Genomic DNA, 25681 nt, shown 5'->3' on the forward strand with positions numbered 1-25681 from the left:
AGGAATTGGCTGCAAGTGTCGAGTGATAAGTTGCAACAACAAAATCCTCTGACAGCATGTCATGCAGTTTGTCTGATACCAAAATGGTGGTTTTGTGCTTTGCCTCATTCCATGGGCAATAAGTCTTTGAAAAGAATGATTCACTGCCATGCTGATGACATCTCTGCTTGATGGGCTGCAATCCACTGTGTACTGTCTGGCAGAACTTCATTACTTTACTCTGTGCACAGACTCTGCGAGGGCAAGATGTCAGGCTATTTCGCATCTTACTCTGATCTCTGAAACAGATGCAGAGCACCAAAACACGGCGGTTGCTGCTCATTAACAGAGAGAAACATGTACCATTAATTGTTGTTTCATTCCTGCTGAAAATGGATTGCTCTGTCTTCAGTGTTCTCTCCCTTGATGTGAGACACTTTATGTCAATGGAATTATATTTTATTAATTAGATTCTCTCTGTATTTATACATTAAAACAACCATTCAGTCCTTTCAATTTGATTTGTATATCGTTATGAAATATCTATAAATAGGACAGTTTTAAAGTGTAGTATGGCTACACTGTCAGCACTGCAATGCATTTGACCATTTAAATGGATTAATTGAAACTAAAAGTGTGTGTTGCCACGTGAAGCCACTTACAAAACATGAGACTGGAATGTTTTTGGGTTGAAGTCCAAGCTCAAGGGAGAGATAGTCCATAACTTATGACCTTATTTTTCTGAGGTTGAACTTTAGTCTTAGTCTAAAGTCCACAGCGGGTGTCTTCAAAGTGAAAATATTAGGATACACAAGAAATGTAGGAAAGCATTGACCAGAGAGCTCTAGGTCAAATCAACAAAGACGGTTTTGTATTTTAATCACAGCCTCCTTCACTTTTAAATGAAGAATACAGCTTTGTTCTGACGGTGCAGTGGAGCGTCCGTTCCCTGTGGTGTACATGCATCAGGGACTGTGGGTAGAGCAGCGTGGGAGCAGTTCGTCTGCAATATGTGACTCATTTTATAAAAAAATGTCATCGCATGAGTGTCCTCTCTCACCCCCAAACCCGCTTCATCTCTGGTGTAAAACACATGCTAATGGTCTATAATGCAGTTAATGGACAACAATAACCACAGTGTCATAGACTTGAGTGTTCACACTATGGAGGCTGGCAAAATGCATCAGCTTTTGTCTCAGAATGACTGGAGGAGTGGCAAACAAAAACCCCACAGGAGACTTAGGAAATAAATGATTACTGGAGAGGATGAATAGAAAGTGGGATTGCTGCCACTTTACTTTCGATTTAACAAACACGTTATGTATTTGTTCAAATGTAGGCTGGAGTACAATGGAAGCTCATTTTGAATTACACCCAGCTAATATGTATTTAATGTTGAATGAATAATTTATGTGTACACCATATATTGTGTGTGCTGTTTATTTCTTAACTTCTTTGAATGCACTGGCCTAAAGAAAAAGGTAAGAGGGAGCATGAACTGCAACAAAGGCCCCTCTGCAGCTGGAATCAAACTAGGGCATTGATATACACATAAAATGACAGAATGACCACTAGGTCAAAAACTGACGATTATTATTCATACATAAAAATAAAATGATAAATGGTATTACTGTCTGTGACTCCTTTCATCATTCTCTAGCTAATAAAAAAACCTAAAGACAAATGTGCCCGTAAAGGCTAATGGCCTTCTAACTCATTCTGTACCACTGCCCACATACTATATTAGCTGATATTGATTATGCCGTTTGGAACAGCGCACAAAGCCTCGTTACCTTGCAGAGCCTCCTTGGCTCGGTCCAGCTCCTGCTCCTTCTGAGCCAGCTGAACGCGAAGCTCGGTGGCAGACAGCACGTCTGCCGAGCAGCCTCCCTGGGTCTCCTCCAGGTCCTTGCTCAACATGTCCTTCATTTGTCGGAGCAGGTGGACCTCCTCCTGGAGCTGGGCCACCTCCTCACGCAGCAGAACTACAACACACAGGAAGAAAGTTTGAACTGGACCGCACCAAATGTATAGCCACAAATAAAACGCCATGTTGTGGTGAGTTTGCACGGCAGCTTAAGGTGTGAATCTTTTGAATCAAATCTCATTCAGGTACATTTGCCTGAATAGCAAAATGTTGAAAAAATCATGCCTGAAACGCAAAATCTATTTAACTAAGGAGGTTATGATTTTATTTGTAATTGAGATAACATCAGTGCCAAATCACTGTTGGTAATGAGAATCATAGAGTAGCTGGGGTCCAGCAGATGAGTAGAGACAAGGCACTGATATTATAATGAAATCTGTCTTTGAACGTGCCTGTTGAACCTGCTCTGTGTTGTCAGGAATTATGAGGTGTATCCATTTAATGTTTACTGTATGGAGTGTTACAAAGCTCCTGTCTGACGTTACTGCAAAGAAGCAAACAATAAAATGATAAAAGCAGCAGAGAGAATGGATTTTTTTTCTCATAATCTGCGCCAGTGAAAATGGTTCAGAGTGCTTTTTAAGTAGCAGCAGCAGGAGAGATAGAACTTTTTTTTTTTTTTTCCAAACCAACCACAGCAGACAAATGTCACACTTTTATTCACAACTGCTCAAACCTTCAAAATAGAAATATTCAATCTAAAAATATACCTTTTTGCACCCTGAATGTGCACGTCTAGGTGGAGCATATAGAGAGTAATTTATCTAAGAATGAGTACAGTCCTCCAATTTCATGCATCCTCAGGGCAGGGGGTGGGTGGTTGGCTGGGGGTGTGCGAGGAAAACCACTCAGCCCCATCCTGCATGGCTCTACTACCAAGTGTCTCACATAAATCACACTTCAAACGCCACCCCAGCTCCAAAAAAAAAAAAAAAAACTGCAAAAGAATCTAAATCTATCAGAAATGAATGAAAGAACTGAGAATAGGAGACTCAATGTGCCAAAAACAGACATATTAAAGGTGATATTTTTGAAGGGGGGATATTGTACAGCACTGTATGGGCCAACACACAGAGCCAGAAGTGCTTCCTCAGCAATGTTAGCCAGTTCCACAAAACAGCAAATGCCTTCAATACTGCTTAGCATCAGTGGACAGACAGTAAGTTTGCTGATGCTGGCTGTGTTATAGCGTCTCTCCGTATCATTAAAGCATGGCACTATGAAGAGGTGATCATTTAGACTTCACATTTCCCCTAAACAATATTACACTATCATAGAAGAGAGTGCTAGGAATTATATGTGATTATAAACTTCAGGTGAAACTTAACTTCAGGTCTAAGTGCAGACAGACAAATTTCAAGCACGAAATGAAATTGTTGGGACAGAACAAAGTTATTGCCAGTACAATGGAGGGACAATCGGTGAAACACTAACACTACATTGGTCAGTGTTTGGTCAACATGTCTGCATTCACACAGTTGAACAGGCCACTTTGGGAATTTCATTTTTAAACACAAAACACTTTACATTGTGACAACACTGACCTAAATTATTGCCTCCATAGTGCATAGGAAAATGATAAAATAAATGAAAACCCTCATAAAACCAGTGTTTATTGCAGGGACATTGTAGGAGTTTCATTTTCATAAACATTCAATGTATACAAAGTCCAGTGTGACACATCCAATGTTTTTCTGTTACTGACTCACTGGCACTTCTATCTGTCAGTCCTGTGGCTCACATGAGCCTCCTCTTGCAGCAGACTCACTGTTCCACTTCTCCAAACTGCTTCCACAGTTACGATTGATATGTTGCATTATCACACAAAATGGTTTCAACATTAAAACTAAATGGAACAAGAAACTAAGATAGAGGACACGTGTTTGTATGCATGTCTTGTTTTAGCTCCCACCCAAAGTGCAGTCCGCTGCCTGCATCAAGGCTTTACCTGCTTCCCAGGGCTTTTGAGTCTATTAATTTGAGTTCACTGACTAGCTGAGGGAAAAATCTGCCCACTAAATAATGAAAATGAAATGTAAAAGGGGATATTAGGAGCCGGGTCGAGAGAAAAACGTCAGTGTGTAGAGTGTCATTACACGGAGGTATACTTAATGGACCCGATAATAGAACCACATTTTACGGAGGAAGTCAAGCAGCAACGCCCAAATTGGCAAACCAAAGAGCTGGCACACTCTGGGAAGACATGACCTAAAGATACAGTTCATTGGTGTTTAAAAATCCTATTATAGTCACATACTCAATTTGAATACTTATCCATACAGTGGGCATGCATTGAGCAATGGCAGCTAAACAGGGAGTCTAAAATATAGAACAAGACTCTGAAAGTGTTGTGTTTTATCTCTAATAGCTAACCCATTAGCACCCGCTAAAAATCACTCATTTACCGGACAGAGATACTTCTTGGCTTTCAGCAGCACTTTGACTAACTGTGAGAATAATTGCTGATGGAGTAGCCATAAATGGCTGGACATGTCACACAGTGAATTGGCTGCCCTGTTGTAACAGCTTAGAGAGCAAACATGACATGAAAAAGGGAGCATTTGCAGTAGTTAAGCTAAACCACCAATTTCACACAAAGATCATGGTAATATAAGACTCAGCCCAATTCTGACGCTTTCAATTCGAGTCAAAAAGTTTTTTGTACCGCATTGCCTTGAAGTTTGTGGTATGTATCATTATCCACCTGGAAATTACAATCGGAATTCCATTGTGCCCATTGGTGTTTTTATTTTTTATTTCTGTATCTAGCCCATTACATTTTAGTCAACCCTTTTCCCTCATTGCATTTATACGAGAACTCTAGCAACACCAATTGAGTCCTAGTTACTTTTCAGATAAAGATTTCATGCAAAATAAAAAATGTAAGCCTATAATATTCATTGCACTGCATAAATATTAAAACTGTGGATTTTGTCAGAAAATGTTGGGAAACGTAGTTACATTTCAGACAAATTTCAGACCTCACAAAAGAAATACCTCATAATACCTCATTTAAATCCCTGCTATTAAGCTGCAGCCAACATAACGTATGTATAGTGTAGAGAACATACTAATTCTCCCCTCTTCTCCCTCAAAGCTCCTCAAATATATTTGAGGACTGAGATGCTTCGTGATAAAAATAAGCCCATGCACAGACTGTAAGTTTCTTAAACTTACTGACTTAAATAAAACCCTTTGTGACTCAGTTATGTGTCAAAGCAGGCTGAGTAACGCTGCCAGGCGCTCTACATTCAAGTCTGTTTGTAGTGATGACTTGTTAAATTCCTGCACTTTAGCAGGAAGAGGACACTCTACATTTATAAAGGGGAAAACTAAAGATTAACTTTATATATAACAAAGTAGTTATTGGCAGCGTGTGGGAGCACATATGTTATTGTCTCCTTCAGCTTCCTGTAGGCAAGCACAGTGCTGGAGCACTCTAGATAAGACTCTCATAGATTGGGGGGGGGGGGGGGGGGGGGGGGGCTGGAGTGGGGGTTCGGAGTTGGAGGGGACGTGAAGACAGCCACCTATTTTTCAACGTCCACAGAGCCTCCAGGTCGGCAAGAAGCTCTCTCTGTAGCTCCGTGGCACAAATGACAGTCAGAGTGGGAGCTTCCTGATAAGTGTTATCTCTTCAGCTCCCATTCCCATGGAGGGTCCTTCATACAATGGCTGCCAACGCTGCAAATGTGCGCTTCATAATTTGGCATGTTTGTGTATGCAACCTTAATTATACTCTTACTTGTTTTGGCAGTTTTGCAGAACATTTAATTTTCTATGTCTTTATATAGTGCAAATAAACAAAAACATTCTTTTTAAAGCTGTTGCAACCAGATTTACCTTTTCTCAGATCCTCTTTGCATTAATGCGCATAAAAAATCTTGTGCTATATGTACAGTTCAGTGAAGCCACTGAAAAATATCTCAATGCACGGTGAGATGGAGAGGTGTGGGTGAATGAGGGGCCGTGACTTCATCGCAAAAGGCCTGTAAAAAGTACACACCATGACAGATACAAGTGCAATATAAAGAAGAAAAGCTGCTATTCATATTAAACATTGGCCTTGGGTATTTTTCCACACAATGATTTAAGGGAACAGTAAAAAAAAAAGAAAAAGGAAAGAAAGCCATCCTGGGAGAAAAAGCATAAAAACAAATATCCAACTCAGCACAGCAACATCAGAGAGATATCACCCACCAAAACTGGCTCCCGCCTGACTGCCAAAGAGACCTCCTGCTTTAATTACTTCTCAAACATATAGAAATAAAAAAGAAATGCTGCCATAAGAGTGATGGACCGTGAGCATGCACAAAGTTTGACAACACAGGGTTGTGTTTCATTTTGAAGGGGTGCACTCTGTTGCCATCACAACCAGAGCATGCAGGGAAGGGATGAGAGGATCTAAGGGGGTCGGCTGTTTGCTACCTCTCTGCTGTTAGCTCAGCCTTCAGCAACACCTGTTCCCCACAGGCTGAGAGAGGCAGCACATACTGCAGGACGGTGACAGCTGCCACATACGCCTGACAGTCAGAATGACGCGTGTAATCACAGACGTATACAGCTTGTTACAACTTAAGATTTGACTTGCATGACTTGTGATAAAACAGCGTGAATCTGGGATATTGGACAAAATATAGATTATAGCTAAAATAGAGTCATACAGGCAAATGACCATACAGGATGTAAGCAAGTACACACACAACATGTGGGAGGACAGAGGAGCAGCTGAAGGTGCCGCTAACGTTTCATCTTGTTGTGCTGCAGGACCGAGTGGTTCAGGGGATCCCCACTGCCATCACAATGTATAACGCATCAGCTTAAGGAGCTGGCTAATGAACTGGACTCTTTTTATTATGATTCTATCATTTTATCGTCTCATTCTCGTCTTCAACTGCTTATCTGGGTCTGGGTCCCAGGAGCAGCGCTCAGCAGGGAAACCCCGACACTCGGCTCCCCAGCCACCTCTACCAGCTCCTCTGGGAAGATCCCAAGGCATTCCCAAGCCAGCCAAGATATTATATATATAATTAGATCTGTTTGTAACAATAATTATTATCACCACTCCTGATATGATGCCTCAATCTATCTGGAAAGCACTAACTACTGCAGCACTGTGGTTCAAATCAAGAAGCAAGGCTATAACCTGTGACAAACATTTAAACATGATCACGATCAGATATGGTCAATTTATTAGTGCGCAAACTGTTTGCAAGCAGCATTTTTTTTAGCACTTTTGCCAAAATAAATTTGGCCAGACTGTTGTCTGGTTGTGTGAATGTTTCTTGTATTGAAAAAGGCACAAAACATAAGAAAACAATTTTCAAAGTCAAGGAGAAAATGCAATCAGTAGGTCAGTGAATGTACCACAGGAGTCAGAGACAACATGACTTAAAAACAAATGTGTAAAACTTGGTTTTCGCAAAAGTTTCAAGTGTATCGTGCCTGAAGCCTGAAGCAGCAGCCCAGCCAGCCGGTGAATGACAGAAATTAAACTGAGACTAATGATGAATGATCTTCGTCTCTACAAAGAATTATGCACATTTATTGCACATCATTCTCCAATGCCCACCTCTACCCACACTCTCTCTCAATTCCCCAAACGTGATGGCCTGTAGCCATTATGATTCAACAAAACAGTAAAAAAAAAACCAAAAAACAACAACAACAACAACAACACAAAAAACCTCTCATTGTCGGTCGCCGATGGAAATGACTAGTTGAATGTGGGCATTTGCATAATAACGTCCATGCATCAGTTGACATGCAGTTGGGACTAGTGAATTATGACTCTGATGAGTGTCATTTCCTATTTGTATGATTTAAGCAGAATTGCTGAGACTGTTGCCCTAAATAATCCTGCAGCATATATGTGACATCTTTGCTATGGTGGAAAATATCAGCTCCTCGTAGCAGACACACAATCATGAAATGGACTTAATGGCGCAAAAAAGACATTGGATGTCTCAGGAGAAACTAGACCTTTCTCTCAAAGAATACAAAGCTTCTTTCCAATGAGTGGATATGATTAGTTTTTCTCGGGGTCTACAAAGACCAGCCCGTATTCATGATGGGCATCTCATTTCTCAGGAACACATTATGGTTCTCTGGGTCGTGTGTGGCCTTTTCCCCTGTCTGTCTCTGTCAATCCCACAAACTCTCTTATCCTGCACCGTTCTTACCTCCTCCAGCTGCTCCCTTGACAATTCTACAAAACCAGCAGGATTCAGAAACCAAAGTTGCAAAAGGCCCTGCAATCTGTCAAGGCATCCAGTGGCCACAAGGCAGCTGAAATTGGACTTGGCTGGAACGGCATTGGAGGTTGAAAATTGATAGGGAATGGCACAAGTGTCTAGGGGGAGAAAATTTCTAGATTGGCTATCCCTCTTCACAGTGAGTGGGAGGGAAGGATGGGGTGGGGCTCAATTTTTGCCTGTTACTGGAGACAAAATCAATTAACTGACCCATTGTTCCCACCGAATTCTCATTCAGGCGGCTCACAGTCAGGATGCAGAGCCACAGCAGAGAGGAGATGATGGCAAAATAGATGCTGCTGCTGTGAAAGGCAACTCTAATCCACTGTACATACTGTGGAATAGACATACAGTGCACATAATGTAAGAACACTGATTCATCATGTTGCAATAATTAGAAAGCTTGATATTTTTTTTTATATAATTGTGGAATTTAGATCATCAGCTGAGGAAATCAACACATCAATAGGTGCAGACTGAGACCAGCCTCAGCACAAAATAATCGATTCCTTCCTCACATACAACCTAATGAAGAATGTCATATTTAATTAGAGGGAAATACCATGCACCAATATCTGGACACAAGAATCACTTCCGCTCTGTCTGTACAGAGTCCAAATATGTTGTCTGTATACACTAATCGCAACGTTTTAAAGCAAAGGTTGTTTCACCTCTGTTGTTCAGGACCAACTCAGATTAGGTATGTGTCAAATAAAAAAGAAAATGAAGAGCAGTTGAGGTCAAGAATGTGAGCAGCAAGCGCATTCATGAAGGGAGGTGAACAGCCCACATCCTCTTATTTGTTCTGGACTTGGCAACTCAGATGTGGTCCTGCTTGAATAATAACATTCAGACAGATTCTCCTTAAGTCCCATTTAGATATGCCACACTGCTTAACCCTTCACAGCACCCCTCTGAAATAAATCAATGATTGATTTTATGCTGATGCAAATTTTTTTTCTCCCTCATCATTCTTTTGCAGACCGTTATGTTAATACATAAAAGCAAAAACAGCCACTGGTAAAATTATCATTGCATGCGACAACAATGAGCCAAGGTGGATGTTCACACAGCAGCGGTGGAACCGGAGAACTTCCAACTCCTGTTCATTTCAAAATCAGCATCAACATAAAAGATTCAGCATGCCGCACTTTGTAAAGATGTCTATGCACTTTCCTTGTTAAAAAAATAATACTGTAATGAGCTACTTATTTTGCTGTATCCTTTTCTTTTTTTTTTGACTTCTTACATGCACAGGAGATAACAAATCTCAGCCCGAGAGCTACTCCTCTTCCTATAAAATCCATGAGAACCAGCACTGTTATTCCATAAGAAATGACATCCCAGAGTGCCTCTGGGCTAATGCTCCCTCTCGAACATGGGTCCATTTCCCTGGAATGATTATATCCCAGGGAGCAAATATTTCATGGATTTATTTACAATCTACAGCGACAGAAGGAATTGACGAAGGCAGATATACTCATAAAGGGACACCATTTTTATTCATGTGAAACATTCTCCTACACACACACACACACACACACACACACACACACACACACACATACGCATGGCTATTTGCGCAACACTTCACTGTACTGAGGACACTGATTAATGTTTGCCCTTTGCAGGTACATATACATTTGTAAGTAGCCATTATCTGACCATTCCAACGAAAAAAGAACCTGTCTGTTTCTCTAGAACAAAAAAGAAACATCACTGGATAAATGGAATCGCAAGTGATTTTTTCTTTTTGACTTTGGTCTGTTACTTCACCACGCCGTGTGGACACCACATTACACTCCAGAATGTGTTTTGTTATAACATTTTACCAATCATGTTGCTGAATTTTAGAAATTTGACATTTAATTAATTTCAACTTATTTCTGCTCTATAAAATCTTGTCAATGTGTTTGAGTTGTATAAATCATGACTCTGCTTTTCATCTTTGCAACAAAAAAAAAGTTACTCAGGTAATACAGTGCTGACTTCTTACATCATTTACATTTAAACTGCACTGCTATACCTCTGTAACACCCTCAAAAATTATGCAGGTTTGATGATCAATTCCACAACTCAAGCAACCTTCAAGCATTTGAGAAATGAATGGAGAGGTAATCGTATAGCCTGAAGTCTGAGGTCAGCATAAATGATGAAGAATGAAATACTGATCTTTTTTGCAAATGTGATTTAGGCTATTCAATATTGATGTAGTGTCAAACACAGAGAGGAGAAGGGAAAACGGACGGCAATGGGAGAATACGTCACTTTCACATGCTGGCAAATGTTCACACTTACACATCTGTCATTGCACACGTCATTCGTGGGCACATTGACAAATTATATTTCAGAAAACCTTTCATCTTCAACGAGATGCAGAAGTCATTAATAAAAGTCAGAGCGCACGTCTGTCTTGCACACATGCACACACTCATCTTCATGGACCATTGATTGCAAATTCATCAGCGGCTCACGACGTAGCGACACCTTAGCTCTGACTGATGGAGGCGGCTTTGGCTGGAAGTGCTTTGCTCTGGATTAGCTCGTCGATTCTCATGAGCAGAACAATCTCCCTGTGACAGGCTGGTACAGTCACAAAGAGGTAAGTATGGAGACTGAACCTTCCGACGCAGTAGTCATTGGGATGGTCATCACTATTACCACAACAAAAAGGTCAGGGATCTAAATAGCTTGTTTGGCCAGTTCACAGCATCTGTATATTTGAACAATTGCATAAAACTATGACTTTCTTTTGCTTGGTATCAATTAATCAACTAATTATTTCAGCCAGCCAGTTTCTCCATGCAAGTCATGACACTGACAACACAAACTACATTCTGAATCCTACTGAATATTAGACTGCCGTTGTCATTTTACATCAGAGGTATTGAAATGACGATGTCACGATGGCACGACTCCCTCCCTCCTAGTCAGCCACTGTCGATCAAGCAGTGTCTGCTTTAACATCACAGAATCTGACATCCACAGGCTGGCAAGCCTATTTCATGCTCCAGGTCTTTGGAGTAATGGGGGCTGAACTGCGCGAGAGTGGGGTTACAACTGAGCTCAACGGAGAGCAAAAAAACTGATCAGAGGGAAAGATAGGCCGTAATCTCAACCACATTCCACCACAATCTGCATCTGCTGGTTTAAAACCCTTCTTGCTTATCTGTGGATGGCATCATTCGTATTGGCCAGAGCTTGTCTGACTGTTTCCTGAGCGACACAAAGACGCAAACAGAGCTAACTGAATGCACCAATCATAATGACAAAAGCTGCACAGATTAGCGTTTAGTTTCTACGAAGAGTATTTTTCTTTGGTGGAGTGAGCGTGACAAATTTACAGCCATTTTCATTTATGATGTTCCGTTACAACTTACATAACCTGCCATCTATCATTTTCACGGTCTGTCCTGGTGCTGAACTGATGGGGTTATCTGTCAAAACAATGTGTTGATTTTAAGTCTGCCTCCCATCTATGATGTAGAAAACCACAAACAGCGAGGTTACTGAGGCTGCAGATGGACAGATACACTGAACAGCTTTTCAAATTTCTTCGTCATGGAGATTAACAGCATAGTTTCCATGAAACTGTAAGAGGTGCTGTTTTGAGCCATGAGGGTGGGTGGGTGGGTGATAGGATGGAAGATGATTTGAGCAAGAGATTCGGGAATGGATGTCACCAATAAAATACAAGTGGAGGAGTCAGACATTGCAAAAGAGCCAAAAATTCAATCCTTTTACAAAAGTAATAATGAAGGTGCAAGCTGGCAGCTACCATCCTTCATGATCTCCTTATTGGCACCATAATATTTACTGTCCTTCATTGTTTTGCATTAGTATGCATTCAAGTGACAAATAACTACTGCTAGAAAACACAATGAGACCACTCCAGGATAATTGTAGAAATGAGCACTTTTTGCTTTTGTGGGGGCATAACTAATTATGTATATATCGCTGTCAGATGTGGCTAGTTTAGTTTTTATTTCTGGACGCTGTAAACCAGCCATGATGAGAGTGTTAATTAGTTGTATCAGACCAGGCGTCGCTGGCGTGGTTATGCTTGATGAGCTGTGCCGGTTGTTTACAGAGAACAGAAAATAGCTTTGTTGCATCAGTGGAAGTCAAATGGATGAAAAAGTAAATTTGAGTGTCTTACGTCTGTCCTTGCACAGAAAGCGTATTCAAATTTAAGTGGTTCAGCCTCTCAGATGGGTGGACAGATAAGCTGAGACAGGAAACTTGAGGTGTTTGAATGTGTAAATGCTCATTAGACAGAGTAGGTGTGTTATTATGTATCAATGTGTTTCTGTGCCTTAACTTGAGAAATGGCCGTCAGTGATAAAGGCTAACAATGTTATTTATAGTCTGAGCTGGAGGACAGTAATTGTGTCCCCATAGTTATTTCATCAGACACGCTGTCAGTTCACCTTTATGAGGTAGCTTCCAACACTGTGATGAAAATCAACCAAACACACTCATCGATAAACATACCCTGTCCCGAAGAATAACTACTGTCACCCAGAAAAGTAAAGCCAAGATGACAATGACGATTTGGGAGACAAATGAGACTATGCAGGTGCCAAAAACAGTCCTGGTCACTGAGTGACTCAATTAGACTGTGGGGCTGAAATCTGTAGCCAATCTTTGTGGAGTTACATTCGTTCCTGGCTTTGAAACTAAGCAGGGCCTCATCTGTCAGTAAATAAAGCTGCAAGACTGAAAGGTCTGTCACTGCAAATATGAGTTACCTTTCAATGGCTTGCAGTGAGCAAGTTCTGTCATCCATCCATGTATATTTGTGGAGGTGAGGAGGGATGGACAGTGTCTGAGAACAGCAGCCAACAGTAGGATGAATTTAATTTGTGACAGTGATAAAGTAAGCGGCCATATTAATGATTTTTTGCAGGAGAATAAATGTGATTAGACACTAAGGTGTACAAACAGATAATGGATGGGGCAGCTCAAAGGCACCAGTCAGTCCATCTGTGGTGCTTAAAAAGGAGTGGCAAAGTGACTTTGCATGCCCTGTGATTATTATAGCTGCTCTGCCTCTAAATCTGACTTGTTTCTGACAGGCACCCGATTATTTTTAATTCCTTCCAAATTGTCTTCTGTGCCACAATGGGGAGAAACCAGCTAGCACCCTAGGGAGCTGCTTGCTGCATTCACTTGCAGAGAAAGCCGGCAATTACACAGCCAGGACCAAACTCTCACAATTATGCTGTCAACCTGAACCTGCTGGAAATAAACCCTGGACACACACGCATCCTTGTACTGATTAACATACAGGCACAGGCAGATATGTGCACAGCCTCAGGTACAACTTCCACATTCCTGACCTGAATGGATGAATGGGAAGGAACAGCAGTTTCTGTTTCACTGCGTGGTTCACAGAGGGCGTTAGCCCACTAGGTTAAGCCCACTCTGACACCATGTCACTCATCTGAAGACACTGATTTCTGTCCCAGTGACAGCAAAGAGACAATCTGAATTAATTTTTTGTTGTCTATTTGGTTGCAGTTAAATGTTAATTTGACCCAGAGATGCTGAGCACTCGAGAAGCTTCTACTACTTCAAAATTAACAACAGCACTCACAACGATACATGAACTGCTGCTATTGTTACAAGCAATAGCGGGGGGCATGACTGATGATGTCAATTCCAGTTTGTGAAGGCAGATCAGAAAGTGTCCTCAGCAGTAATAACAGAGGCTGACACACTAACGTGAGCCAGAAAGGTGAGTAACTGAGCACGACTACAAACATGTGACCACAAAGATAGCCACCCATGGCCTCCAGGTTCGCTTTGTTTCAAAAGCACAAAAATGTGTCACCAGCACAGCACGAGGTTAAGCTTAAAAGATTTGCTAAATTGCCAAAAACACAAAACAAAAACACCCCAAAACATATAGCACAGTTTGTCTTACAGTCTTACAGCATGTGTCTGTTACATACTGTACCAGAAAACACAACTGTCAACTGTCCTGTAATGTGAACTTTTACCTCTGTGTTCGGGCTATTTTTAGTCCAAGGTTGAAGAGCAGGTGAAGTATACAGATAAAATGCAGGCAAAACAGTTGGGGGGGGGGCATTCTCACAACTGCAATATTTTCAGTTCTTGTAATTTAATCCTTTTCAGTTTAAATAGTCTGAAACCAGCGAAAGCTGTGTTTACAGTAGAAACAGAGAAGAAAACTGTCTTTACATAAAACACCCTTGTTTGGATGTCATCATGCTGGTTTAACGGATGATGGGCAATGTGACTGTTTTTCTTTTTTCAGTCTTCTTGTCTTTACAGATCAATGGATGGATCATCACATTAGTGCCCATATGTCTGCAGATGCTACAAGTCTTCTCCCAACCAGTCTGTCAGGTGGGAAAATAATGTTGTTCCAAACTCACATGAAGGAGGACTAAAAAATCCATTCATGGTGCAGCATCTGACATCATGTTCAGACAACAACAACCACTCTGAGGTCAGTGCAGGTTAAAGTCTCCCAACGGTTCAGCACCAAAACTGGTGACAGGGTGACTCACTATCAGACGTGGCACCTGCCAACACATGAACATGTCACTGTTAGAGCTAAAGAAATAGACAGCGTAATGTTTACTCTACACTTAGTGAGCCTCCTCCAGCTCTTCATTGTAAAGTCTTTGAATGAGAGGGAAACACACTTCCACTCACTCACCAGACTTTCCCTGCTCCCCGTCTGTCTTCATCCCCTCCGCTGAGGGGAGTTTTCCAGAGGATTCCAGGATCTGTCAGGTATGTGCTGGAGACTTTCAGGGCAGCGACAAGGAGCAAATCCAAAAATCCTTGTTTCTCAAGCAGCCGCTTCTCAAACAGCAACCCTCTTTACTCTTTTCTCCTGTTAAATAGGCTCAGTTGACACCAGGAAATACATCCAGGAGCTGCTGCTGTGTCTCTCCCTCTCTGAGTGTACCTGTTCAAGGCAAGTCCCATGTGTACAGCCCCTCCCCCTCAACTCAAATGGTTTTCTAGGTAAGGAGGGGGAGGAGCTCAGTGGGGCTGTCAGTATGATTCTCCCACATTACTCAAACACACACTTCAGCTAGGGGAGGGGCCAAGCCAAGGTGTGGATTTACAAACAGTTGGGTGCCGATTTGTGTGTAGTTGCACACCAGCAGGCTACACAACTACAGGCCTGCCAGCTGTTGACTTGCCTGGGGGGTGTCATTAACCTAATACCTCTGAAAAACATCATGAAACCCTTCCGCACTGTTAAAATGTCCAGTGCAGTGGGAAATACTTGGACATGAGAAAAAACAAAACTGTCCAGTCTGCACTGTCAGTGCAACATCCTGAACTCTGCAGTATTTTTTTCAGGTAGCCAGTCCAAATTTCTGAGTTACTTCAACCAACTATGTAAAGTAAAGCGGGAACATTAGAAATGCAATAATGGACGGCTTTAGAACTACAACCACAGAATATACACAGGATATTGTAGTCACTTAATGGATTAAAACACAGCTTTAGTTTAAATTGCAACAAACTAGATGTTTACCTTTCATTGTAGAAGCTTTTGTTGAAGCCTTGTAGATTTTAGTTTAATTACATTGTTATAATCCCACAGCTTGGCATGGAAAGCAAGCAAACACGCTCAAGAAACAGTTTTAGTGCAGATGCAGGTGTAGGCAGTTTGTTCACCCAATCTGTGCGTAGCAGCTCTATCTTCCCTGCAGCACCACGTTTGAGCCTGGCAGGTGAATGAAGGATTGACAATGTCCGTTTAGCCAGAAAAAAGCACTGATTTAAAACTAAAGTGATAAACCCATTTATTAATTAAGGCGCATTCAACTGCCTGCGAGGACAACGATAAAACAGCTCTTAAAATGAGCAGAGTGATGACTCAGTTGAATGTAATCCCCGTAATTTAAGTGAACATACAGAAACAAAAAGGGTGATACGGCAGAGCAAACGGCTGATTAAAGACTGATTAAACTCCTGAAGTAACTTTCTTTTCATCCTACAACGCAATTGTTTGGAATGAAAGTGTGTCCTCTTTTCTGTGCCAAACTAAATATTATCAGCATGTATTGTTATAAATGAAAAGTATTTCACAATCTAATTATTCCACTTTCACATAGAACAAGACATTGTTAAACAAAAAGAACCCCCCTCCCTCATATCTTCCTATATGTTTTCTATATATTTCCATTGACTATATGGGACACACAACTGGTGCACTGCTGCAAAGAGAAAAGTCCACCCACACTGTACTGCAGTAGCTACAGCCCTCACTGAACTGGTGGCCTGTGTTGAGTCCAAATTCTTCCAAACTCCATTAATCAGCAAGGCCACTTTAGACCCAATCGTATAGAAATATTGCTGCCTCCATAACTGTGAGGCAAAACAATGCAGGTATAGAAACAAGAATCTAATGAAACTCTAAGATTTATTTCTATTAATGAATAAAAAATAAGTAATTGCTGACCTATAGTTAATTATGTGGCTCACTGGAGCCTCCATTAGCCCGATGCACTGAAAGTGTGTCAACTCACAAAACTTTGGACATTATGTCAAAAGGCCACGTGAAGAATTCAGTTTGATCAACCGGGAGCTCAAATGTGAGTGTGCCAAATATAAACACATACACAGAAGTGCCTTTTATCTCTCTTGCTGTTTTATCAATGTCAGTCAAACCCTGATTGGCTCTGCTGCAGTGCGACATTTGAAAATCATACACTGTACCATCCCTCTCTCTGGAAGAATAAAGCAGCTAAAGAATGTAATCTCTGGTTGTCCATTGTGTCCATGCATAATGGACAAAGCGGGGAACCTGAATACAGTTCATTCAAAGAGAGGTCTGAATGCTGACTCACACACCCGACTGACCCACGGCAGATTGAAAACTGGAGGTGCAGACACAATAAACTACGAACTACAGTTTTGTGAAGCCAGATGAGAATGTGAGCATAGTCACACAATCATTGCACAGTTGTTGGCCCACATTTTATTCTTACAGTCAGAGGGACATTGCATGAAATGGTAACAAATGCCTTTAAATGCCAGTGAAGGGGGCAGCTGCAGTAGCTGTGCTGGCGATAAAGGACATCATGTGCCTTTGCCTGGCACCCAGTAGCTGAAGATTACACATCCAAAGATGAGTGATGACTCAGCCGTTTCACCATTCTGGAAAAAAGAAACTCAGAGAGAGAATCTGAGAAAATATATAACAGTGTCATTTATCTTGTGAAGCGGTGGGTTGTAAAGTTATTTAAGGAATCATGTTGATAAAATTGTCTGGCGGAGTGGCTGAGAAATGACTGCAGGGCAGCTCCCTAAATGCAGGATGACCTGCAAAGAGGTCATCTTAACCGGATCATGCTAGCTCTCTGGCCTACCAGGCTTCCAGCCGTGCAAGAACGAAAATGCTTCCATGTTAGACAAATGCAAGCCATGCACATGCACCATATTAACAAAACTATCTTTACTTATTCAGATGGCGGCTGAGAACATATTAATTACACTTGTCTTGTTCCAGACCTGTTGGGACATACTAGCTTAGCATAAGGTAACAAGAAAATGGTGCAGCTGCAGCTCAGGCTCAGACACTTATGAAGATAAACAGCTAATCAGCAGGTCCGTTGGGTTTCCTAATTAAAAATATGTGCTTGGAACGTGCAGACTTTTTACACTACATTAAGACAGCACTGAATCACACAACAGGGACTGGGGAACAACAGGAAAATAGCTTCCCGCGATATGTACTGTATGGACCAGACTGCAGGATGAAAGTGAAAAATATTTACCTGCTGAGAGCAGTTAGATGAAATTGCTGATTCTGAAATTGTTCCTTTTGTGATACACAAACACACATGGGCGTGTGCATGCTTCGAAGGTTGTGTGATGGCTCGAGGTGATGAGCTGGGAGCACTATCCCTTAAATGAAAATCAATTGAGGCAGCCAATCTCTCTCCGTAGATGACCCAGTACCTTCAAAGACAGAGGCTCCGCCTAAGACTTCCAAGAAGATGCCATGCATTTATTGTTCATGGTAGAAAAAGCTAAGAGTAACGTAGCGACAATGAGAGGAAGATTAGAAATGACTTCAGTGGTATGTGTGTGCGCATGGATGCAGACAGACAACTTCTTACCACTGCAGACTTTCCTGTGACTCGAGAACAAGTTACTGTCCATTATTTAATGCCTGCTTCAGCACCACCTAACTGCCCTTTGTTGCAACGCACAATGTGTGTTAATGGACACCCTCTCCTCATAAATTCCCACCATTCTCCTTTGTTGATCCCATGGTATTATTCCTACACTGCAGCTTTCACTGCAAAAACCTTGAAACAAGCCCTTACAAAAGATCGGCCCAGGAGTCACAAAGTGTGAGGTAGTGAAGAAAAAAAGAATTTGAACCAAGTCTGGCGGAAAGTGAAGACTGATTCACATGGAGTGTTATTAGTAGGTGCATAGAAAAATATAATGGAGAGAAATGTAATGGTTATAGCTGTCTGTGTCAAAACATTTGTAAAGAGCGATTCATCTCTCCGGATGACACATATACAGCAGAAAACTGCCGCGGCACTCATCTCTGTCACTTGAAGTGTTCCAGCACACTACCTGTGGAAAAAGGTGTTTTACTTGAGTTGTCAAAGGTGTTTTCTGCTTTATATAAACATATATCATCACAGGGACTGCTCATATAATCCGTATAGTGGGAACTGAAGCTTTCAGAAAACAACTAGCGCTGCGTAAAAAACAAACAATTGGATCTCATTGTGAGAGTTTGTTAAAAGTCAGGAGTGAGAAGAAACTGATCCTTCTGAGGGAAATAATCAACTTTTTACCTCACTTTATGACTGTTTTTACAGATATTGCTACTAAATTTCTTTGCATGCTAAGTTTTCATAGACATAAGGAGTATACAATATAATCAGGAAACGCTGGATAGCGTATTAATAATAGATATGTTATTAACTATCCAAAGAGTCAGTGAGTAACTTAAGAAGAACTTCTACTGTCGATAACGCCTAGGTGGCCGACGTGATGATGCTTTTTAAGTTAGTATTGCTTATTTTATTATTGAATTTCTGAAGAATACGTGGAACAAATGAACTCGAGAACTGATCATGTGTTGAAACACTGCAGAGTGGTAAATGTTACTGTGGATTTTAACCTGTGTGCCAACAATTATCTGCACGTTTGACTGGCCAATGCAGTGAGTTTTGACTTAGCATAGCTGATTAGCTTCTCCTACATGTTAATGGACTGCACTTACATGCTGCTTTTCAAGACTAAGAGACAACTCAAGCTTTACAATGAAAGCCACATCTTTCCGTTTCAACAGTGTTAGTGTTAGACATGAAAAAATCTAAGTCAGCTCACTCCTCTATTTTTTAAAGTTATGACATGCCCTCGCATACAATACCATCAAGGGCCACACACAGATAACTGCAGAAGGAATGCTGAGCTCCCAGATTTGTTATGACCTTCAGGAGATAGCTGTTTCCTCTCCCATAACCCCTCTTCTAGCCCAGTCGCTCTACTCTTTCACTGCAGGCCAAGCACAAAAGTGAAAAGGGGGGTTAAATGCAAACTTGAAGTAATTTGCTTGAAATGAGACCTAAAGGGATGCAACCTTATTTTGTTGATCAACTGGGATTTGAATAGTATCATCATGCTGCCCTTTATCTTCTCCAACCAGCAGCCATCAGGTGCCACTATGCTTCCTTCAAGACCTGCCAGTACTGACAGACACCATCCCTCTCCATCACAGGCTCTGCTGCCAATTTGTGAGTGCCAGTCGCCAGCCCAGATTAGCTGCCTGTGGGCCTTTTTAACAGCTATTTGAAGGACAGGCAGAAGGTACTACAACCAGTCACCCGGTTGTACCAGTTGGCTGTTCGCCTCCTGTCAAGCCTCAGTCCAAGGTGGAATTCAGAAATAGCAAATGCACCTCTACTGGCACCTTGGCACTGTGCTGCACTGAGGTGTAAATCCAAAACTTAATGAGGGGTGGGCATTCAACGAAAATATTGGAGTGGTATTTAAAACGAAGCACACTATGACACTACCAAACACAACACAGAAAATGACAGCTCATGAAGGAATTACATAGAATAATTAGCATTTAAACTCCACATGCTTTGGATAAAAGTGCCTGCCAAATGAGTAAGTGTGGATGTAAAATTATTATACATTATTGGCAACGAGCAGGCACTCCAGGTAAACAAGTACAGGATTTATCATATCTATTTCAGCACAACAACCAAAGGGACTTCTTTATGAGCCTTCTGCAAGTGTTCATAACATCTGTCCTGACTGAGGAAACTCCCTCTGCTATTCCTGTAAAACTGAAAGCTTGCCTTCACTTTATTACCAGGATCAGATTGTCATGGGCCTGAGAGAGCTCTAAATACACAACAGCTTCCTTAAACGCTGTGGCGGTGGCAGCGCCTACCAATAAAACGTGGGGCTTGGATTTGATTGCGCAGATCAGCAGGGGCAGATTTGAGTTTCAGGTTTGGAAGGGAAACGTTTACACTTAAAATCTATTGTAACTGAAATCATCCTAAATGGATGTATGAGATTACCCATTGCTTCAAAATATAATTGGTGTGACTTGGTGATACTATTATGGGCATATTGAGGCACTGGCCATTTGCTAAAGAAAAAAGTGGCAATAAAAAGAATTTCTTGTACCATGAGACCTGCCATTTCAAGTGCACTGAAACACATTAGATACATTCAGCCATGCAGAGAACACAATGCAATACAATGAATGAAAACACTAGACTACTGTGCACTTGCAGTCTGTCTGGCAGGTGACAGAATTCTTATTTAGGAGTTTCATTCCAGATATAAATCCAGACTACAACGTAAAAGTTAAGTTAAATGCTAATGTATATTTCTACAAACCAGAGTGGTTACCCTGCTGCTGAAAGGATTCAAAAGGAAACAACAGAGAAGAAGAAAAATAACAATAGATCAGAGAAGATGTGTTGTTTGTGTGGGACTATTTGAGATGTTTTAGTGAAACACATGTACCTGGCTGCATGAACCTGCTCACCAACTGACCACTAAAAGCCAACTGTAACCATTACTGTACGTCTGAGCATTTCTGAGTAGCAATTTCTGATGTGAGTAAATTACAGTGGCGAGGTCTGGATATAGTTGCAGGAGGCAGTTTAAGTGGCACTTACCCAGTGCCTTTAAGAGGCCTTCAGTGGGGGCTGGTGTTTTGGAAGGTGTCAGTGCTCAGCATAGACCACTTTACACATGTACCCACACCCACATCCACAATCTTAATTGTTCTTTGTTTCTTAAACCTACAAAAACATTTATTCCGTTTCCGCCAGTCTCCCTCTCTGCTCCCCTGTGTCTGTATGAGTTTCTCTAATTAATTAGAATACATATACATGCACCACTGCGTCCTAATGCAGTTTTTCACCTTGTCCTTCTCCTTGTGGCGCATTTCAACTCACTTTTTCTGTCCATTTCTCTCTTTCGCCTCCCCTCCTGAGCCTGTCCTGTCTCAGTGTCCTGTTTGACCACTTTGCGCCGACCTCCCCATTTAAACCAGCCCACATGCCAAACTTCACCCAGCCCCTGACATCATTGCCAGTTAATGTGCAGAGGCAGCACCTGTCTCCCTAATGATACAGTGTTCGCTGCTTGTGCTTGTTTTCCCTCCCCTTCCCTGTTTCTCTGTCTCTCTCTTAGTGCGGGCCTGAGATGAATTTGCTGATAACACAGCCCTTCAGTCCCCTGCTCTCATTTTGATGAAACTTGTGGTGATATACGTGGCCTTGGCCACTGCAGGGGTTGTTAGTGTGTTTTTCCTGACTCTGCACATTTAAAGCACCAACAAAAAGATGCAGACTGAAAGCAGACTCTGGTTCCTGCTGAAGGAGAGAGTGTACATGCCCTCACGCATAAGTCTTTAAATAACTGACCTGAACCAAGTACAGAGTGGACAAATTATTCAAAAATGTACACAGTTATAGTTTAATCTTCAGAATGTTATAATAATCTTTTCAAAGGCTGTGTGAAAAAGTTCACCACAGATCAGCAGTGGTCATGTAATCCTCTACAAGTCTTCTAACCTAAAAGACCATGTAGATCATTCGTCTCTACGCTCTGACATCACTCACCAGAGGTGTTCTTGACACAGAGCCCACATGGCGAGGACTAGACCTTTGTGGTCATTGTTACAAAAATAATCCTGCTGTTAAGTCATGGTTTGATTAGGCTTAGATACAATAACTATCCTGGTTTGGTTTGGGGAAAGATGGACATTTTTAAGCACATCGTTATGTTCGGATGATTTCCATTGTCATGGTTACAATAAACACGCAGTAAAGTTTCAGGCCTGGACAAAAGAGAAAACAATGACTATCCATTTCAAACGGGTAATGAACACCAGGGTGTCCATGTCAAGTTCCTGTGTTTGTTGAGGTGACAACAAAGAGAGATGGGGGAGGGAAGGAGAATAAGTTGGGGTGTGAGAGGGTGGATGAAGAGCAGCAGATGGATGGAACTGTTGCTGTGAGGACTCAGTCCTGATACGTGGTGCACATTTAACCAGGTGAACTGCCTAGGCCTCTTCACTTAAGTAAGGTTAGACATATCAGAGTGAGAAAAACATGCAGCGCTCAAAAACAAAACTTTAATGAAATGATCAGGGGAAAAAAATGGAAGTACAAATGATTTGAAGATTTATTTATTTTTAGCTTTTTGGCCTTTAACTTGGTCAGCATTGGCAGAGAAGCCAACAGTATACAGGTAGAGACAGAAACAACCTCAGTGCGGCTCACTGGCACACTACGATCAAATGGGACACGCACTGACCGACTTGACCACCAACACCCCAGTACAAAGAACTTTGAAGAAAAAAAATCTTTCTACGAGATTTAATAATGATTGATGATGATGTACATTTATAAAATCCTATGGAAATGGAAAAATTATTTAAATGTTTTTAAATGATCATCAATACAGTTAGGAATAATTAAATTGTAACCACACTCGTACAGTACAAAGTTTTTAGTTTTGCTCTAGCACTACAGATTAAAATATCATTAAATCTTCAGTATGTTATAAGAATTAGTCAAATGCAACTTATAATGTAATTTATACTCAAAGAAAGCACTGCCTACATGTGTCTCATTCAAAACACTGAGACACATATAGGAGAGAGGAGGAACATGGCCGCCGAACAGACCCTCAAGTAGGCACTCTAATGACAAAATGGCCCCTGGGGGCTGTCTGGGTGACACCACAGATGCATACTGGGGCTGGTAGCCTTACAGGATCCACAATCACAGGAGCTGCTTCTTTACTGGTGCCATCATTAGCTATTTTGATCCCCTGTACAAGACTCTGAGCCCTTGAAAGCAGCTTTTGTCATAAAGTAGTTGGAAATGGACACAAACTATAGACAAACTTATAGTGTGTAACTTAAAGTTTGTTTGTCTGGAGAGCTGTTGATGTTAAAGTGGACCCCGTCGGACCACCCAGTCGGAAAGGCAGCTGGGAATAGTTGAAAGTTTATTGGCTTCTCTTTGGTATGGATGGTGCCGATACAAGTGACTGAGCAGTTACAGCACAGCTATAAACATGGTTGACTATGGAGCATGACAATATAAACTGCTGACTAAGCCACACTGTAGCTTAATTTTCCTGAAGATGGGAAGACATGAATGTAATATGTAATGTAATATAAAGAAATAATCTAAGCTTACTCTAAAAGGTAAGCATTTTATTTTTTTTACCTATTTATAATTCACAGACAACTAACACAATTATAACAGAAGAAAAGTGGATAATTTTGAGTGCATAACTCACAGTTTAAACTGGTTTAGTACTTAAATGTACTTGAATCAAATTTAAATGTAAATTACCAGCAGCGTGTAAAAAATGTATGTTTAGTTAAACCTTACACTTGCTCATCATACTGAATTGTTAAATTTCTCTTATTGATAGCATTTTTTCAATCAAATTTTGATTTACTACATTAGAAGAGAAGCTACCAGCAATAGCAAACTTTATTTCGCATCCTAATTTCAACTGTAATTGAGCATATAGGACTATGTTGACTTGTATTGTTGCTGGATCAACTGCAGTCTGATAAAACAAGAGGTGGTCAATTGCCAGGTTCCTAGTTCAGTACAGACGTGCACACAGACCACATTAAAATGCAACCTTTGTTACAATTTGATTAACTGGGAATCTGGAGTCAGTGAGTTCATTAGCAGGCAGGAACCAGCTGCATGAAAAATGTAATGTTCATTGTTCCAACTACAGGTGTGAACAGCAAAACTCAAACACTGCGAGAAGTGGCCTCTCCTGTTTAGTCCTTCTCTCTAATTGATAAAGTCAGCCGTGCCTTTATGTATGTGCATAAATTCTTGGACACATATGTATCAACCCTTCCTTTCCACGGCTTTATCAGGAACATCTACGGCAGTGGCACTGAAACAGAAGACCTGGTGTGGTCCACTAGAACTTGCCAGGCCTTACCTTTGTCCAAGGAGGCATCTGGAGAGTTGAAGTCCATGAGGCTGCTGATTTCAGTCTTGTAGCTGAGGTCAGTGGCTGGTGGCTTCTGCCTAGGATGGGGAGAAGGATCTGGGGAAAAAAAAAAATCAAATAACAGTGTTAGCAGCTAAAACAAGAACAAGGGATTAATGTGCATACCGAGAAGATATTGGAATTAATCACATCTTGGAAATGAGACACTAGTTGTGCTCTAAGATCATGTGAGAATGCAGAATAATTTTGAGGAAATGCAAATGAAAAGAAATTTGCCTCTCTGACTGTTAAACATATCGTTCATTGATTACTGTTGGCTTGACTTGTATTTCTGTGTGAATGATGTTTGATGAAGCATGGAGGAAAAGTAGACAGCAGTGCCCTGGGAGCTCAGACGATCATTAAAATTATTTCTCAATTCAGCAAGACATTGAGGAGACAAAGTAATGAATTGCTGATCGCACCAATCAACTCCACAACGTCCCTCTCAGCCCACACATAATGATCTTTTACTCCTCACTCCCTCACTGTTCTAACTCCACAGGAAGTTACCATTCATCAACACAGCCGCTGTCTCTGGGGAGAGCCTGAATGCATAGCTGCGGCAAAAGATTACAAGCTTAAACACATGCAGGTGCACAAACACCGTCGCTGCTTTGAGAGGCCGCGGCAGACAAACATTAGCATTTTTATGACTAAGGTCTGATTTGATTTTTGGTGAGGTTCTGTGGATTCTAATATAGTTTTTGGTTCCCACCAGTGGCTTGTAGTGAATGCATACTGAATGCATTGCTGCCCGTCAGCTTATATAATAATGTTTGCTAAAATGACTCTGTCTCTTCATCAGGTGCTGTCCACTTCTGTGGCTCTCAAAGTGCACAAAGAGTTTTATTTCAGGTCTTCTGAGCGTCACTTTGACAGCTCATATATTTTTGGTCGACAACAGGCTGAAAAGATTTTACAGCATTTTGAAACTCAGCTTTGCTCACAGGCACCTTCTTCCTTTTCACTCATC

The 25681-nt window shown here is 41.3% G+C and overlaps 1 protein-coding gene across 1 annotated transcript in view; it reads right to left on the reverse strand.

Moving 5' to 3' along the window:
• kazna (kazrin, periplakin interacting protein a) overlaps window positions 1–25681 on the reverse strand; it is a 103992-nt gene that overhangs the window by 21427 nt on the left and 56884 nt on the right. The window contains exon 2 of the mRNA XM_029506606.1: window positions 1773–1929. Within this exon, the coding sequence (XP_029362466.1) occupies window positions 1773–1929 (157 nt within the window). The remainder of the gene's footprint in view (window positions 1–1772; window positions 1930–25681) is intronic.

Source organism: Echeneis naucrates, chromosome 7, assembly GCF_900963305.1.
Source record: "Echeneis naucrates chromosome 7, fEcheNa1.1, whole genome shotgun sequence".
Classification (NCBI taxonomy): domain Eukaryota; kingdom Metazoa; phylum Chordata; class Actinopteri; order Carangiformes; family Echeneidae; genus Echeneis; species Echeneis naucrates.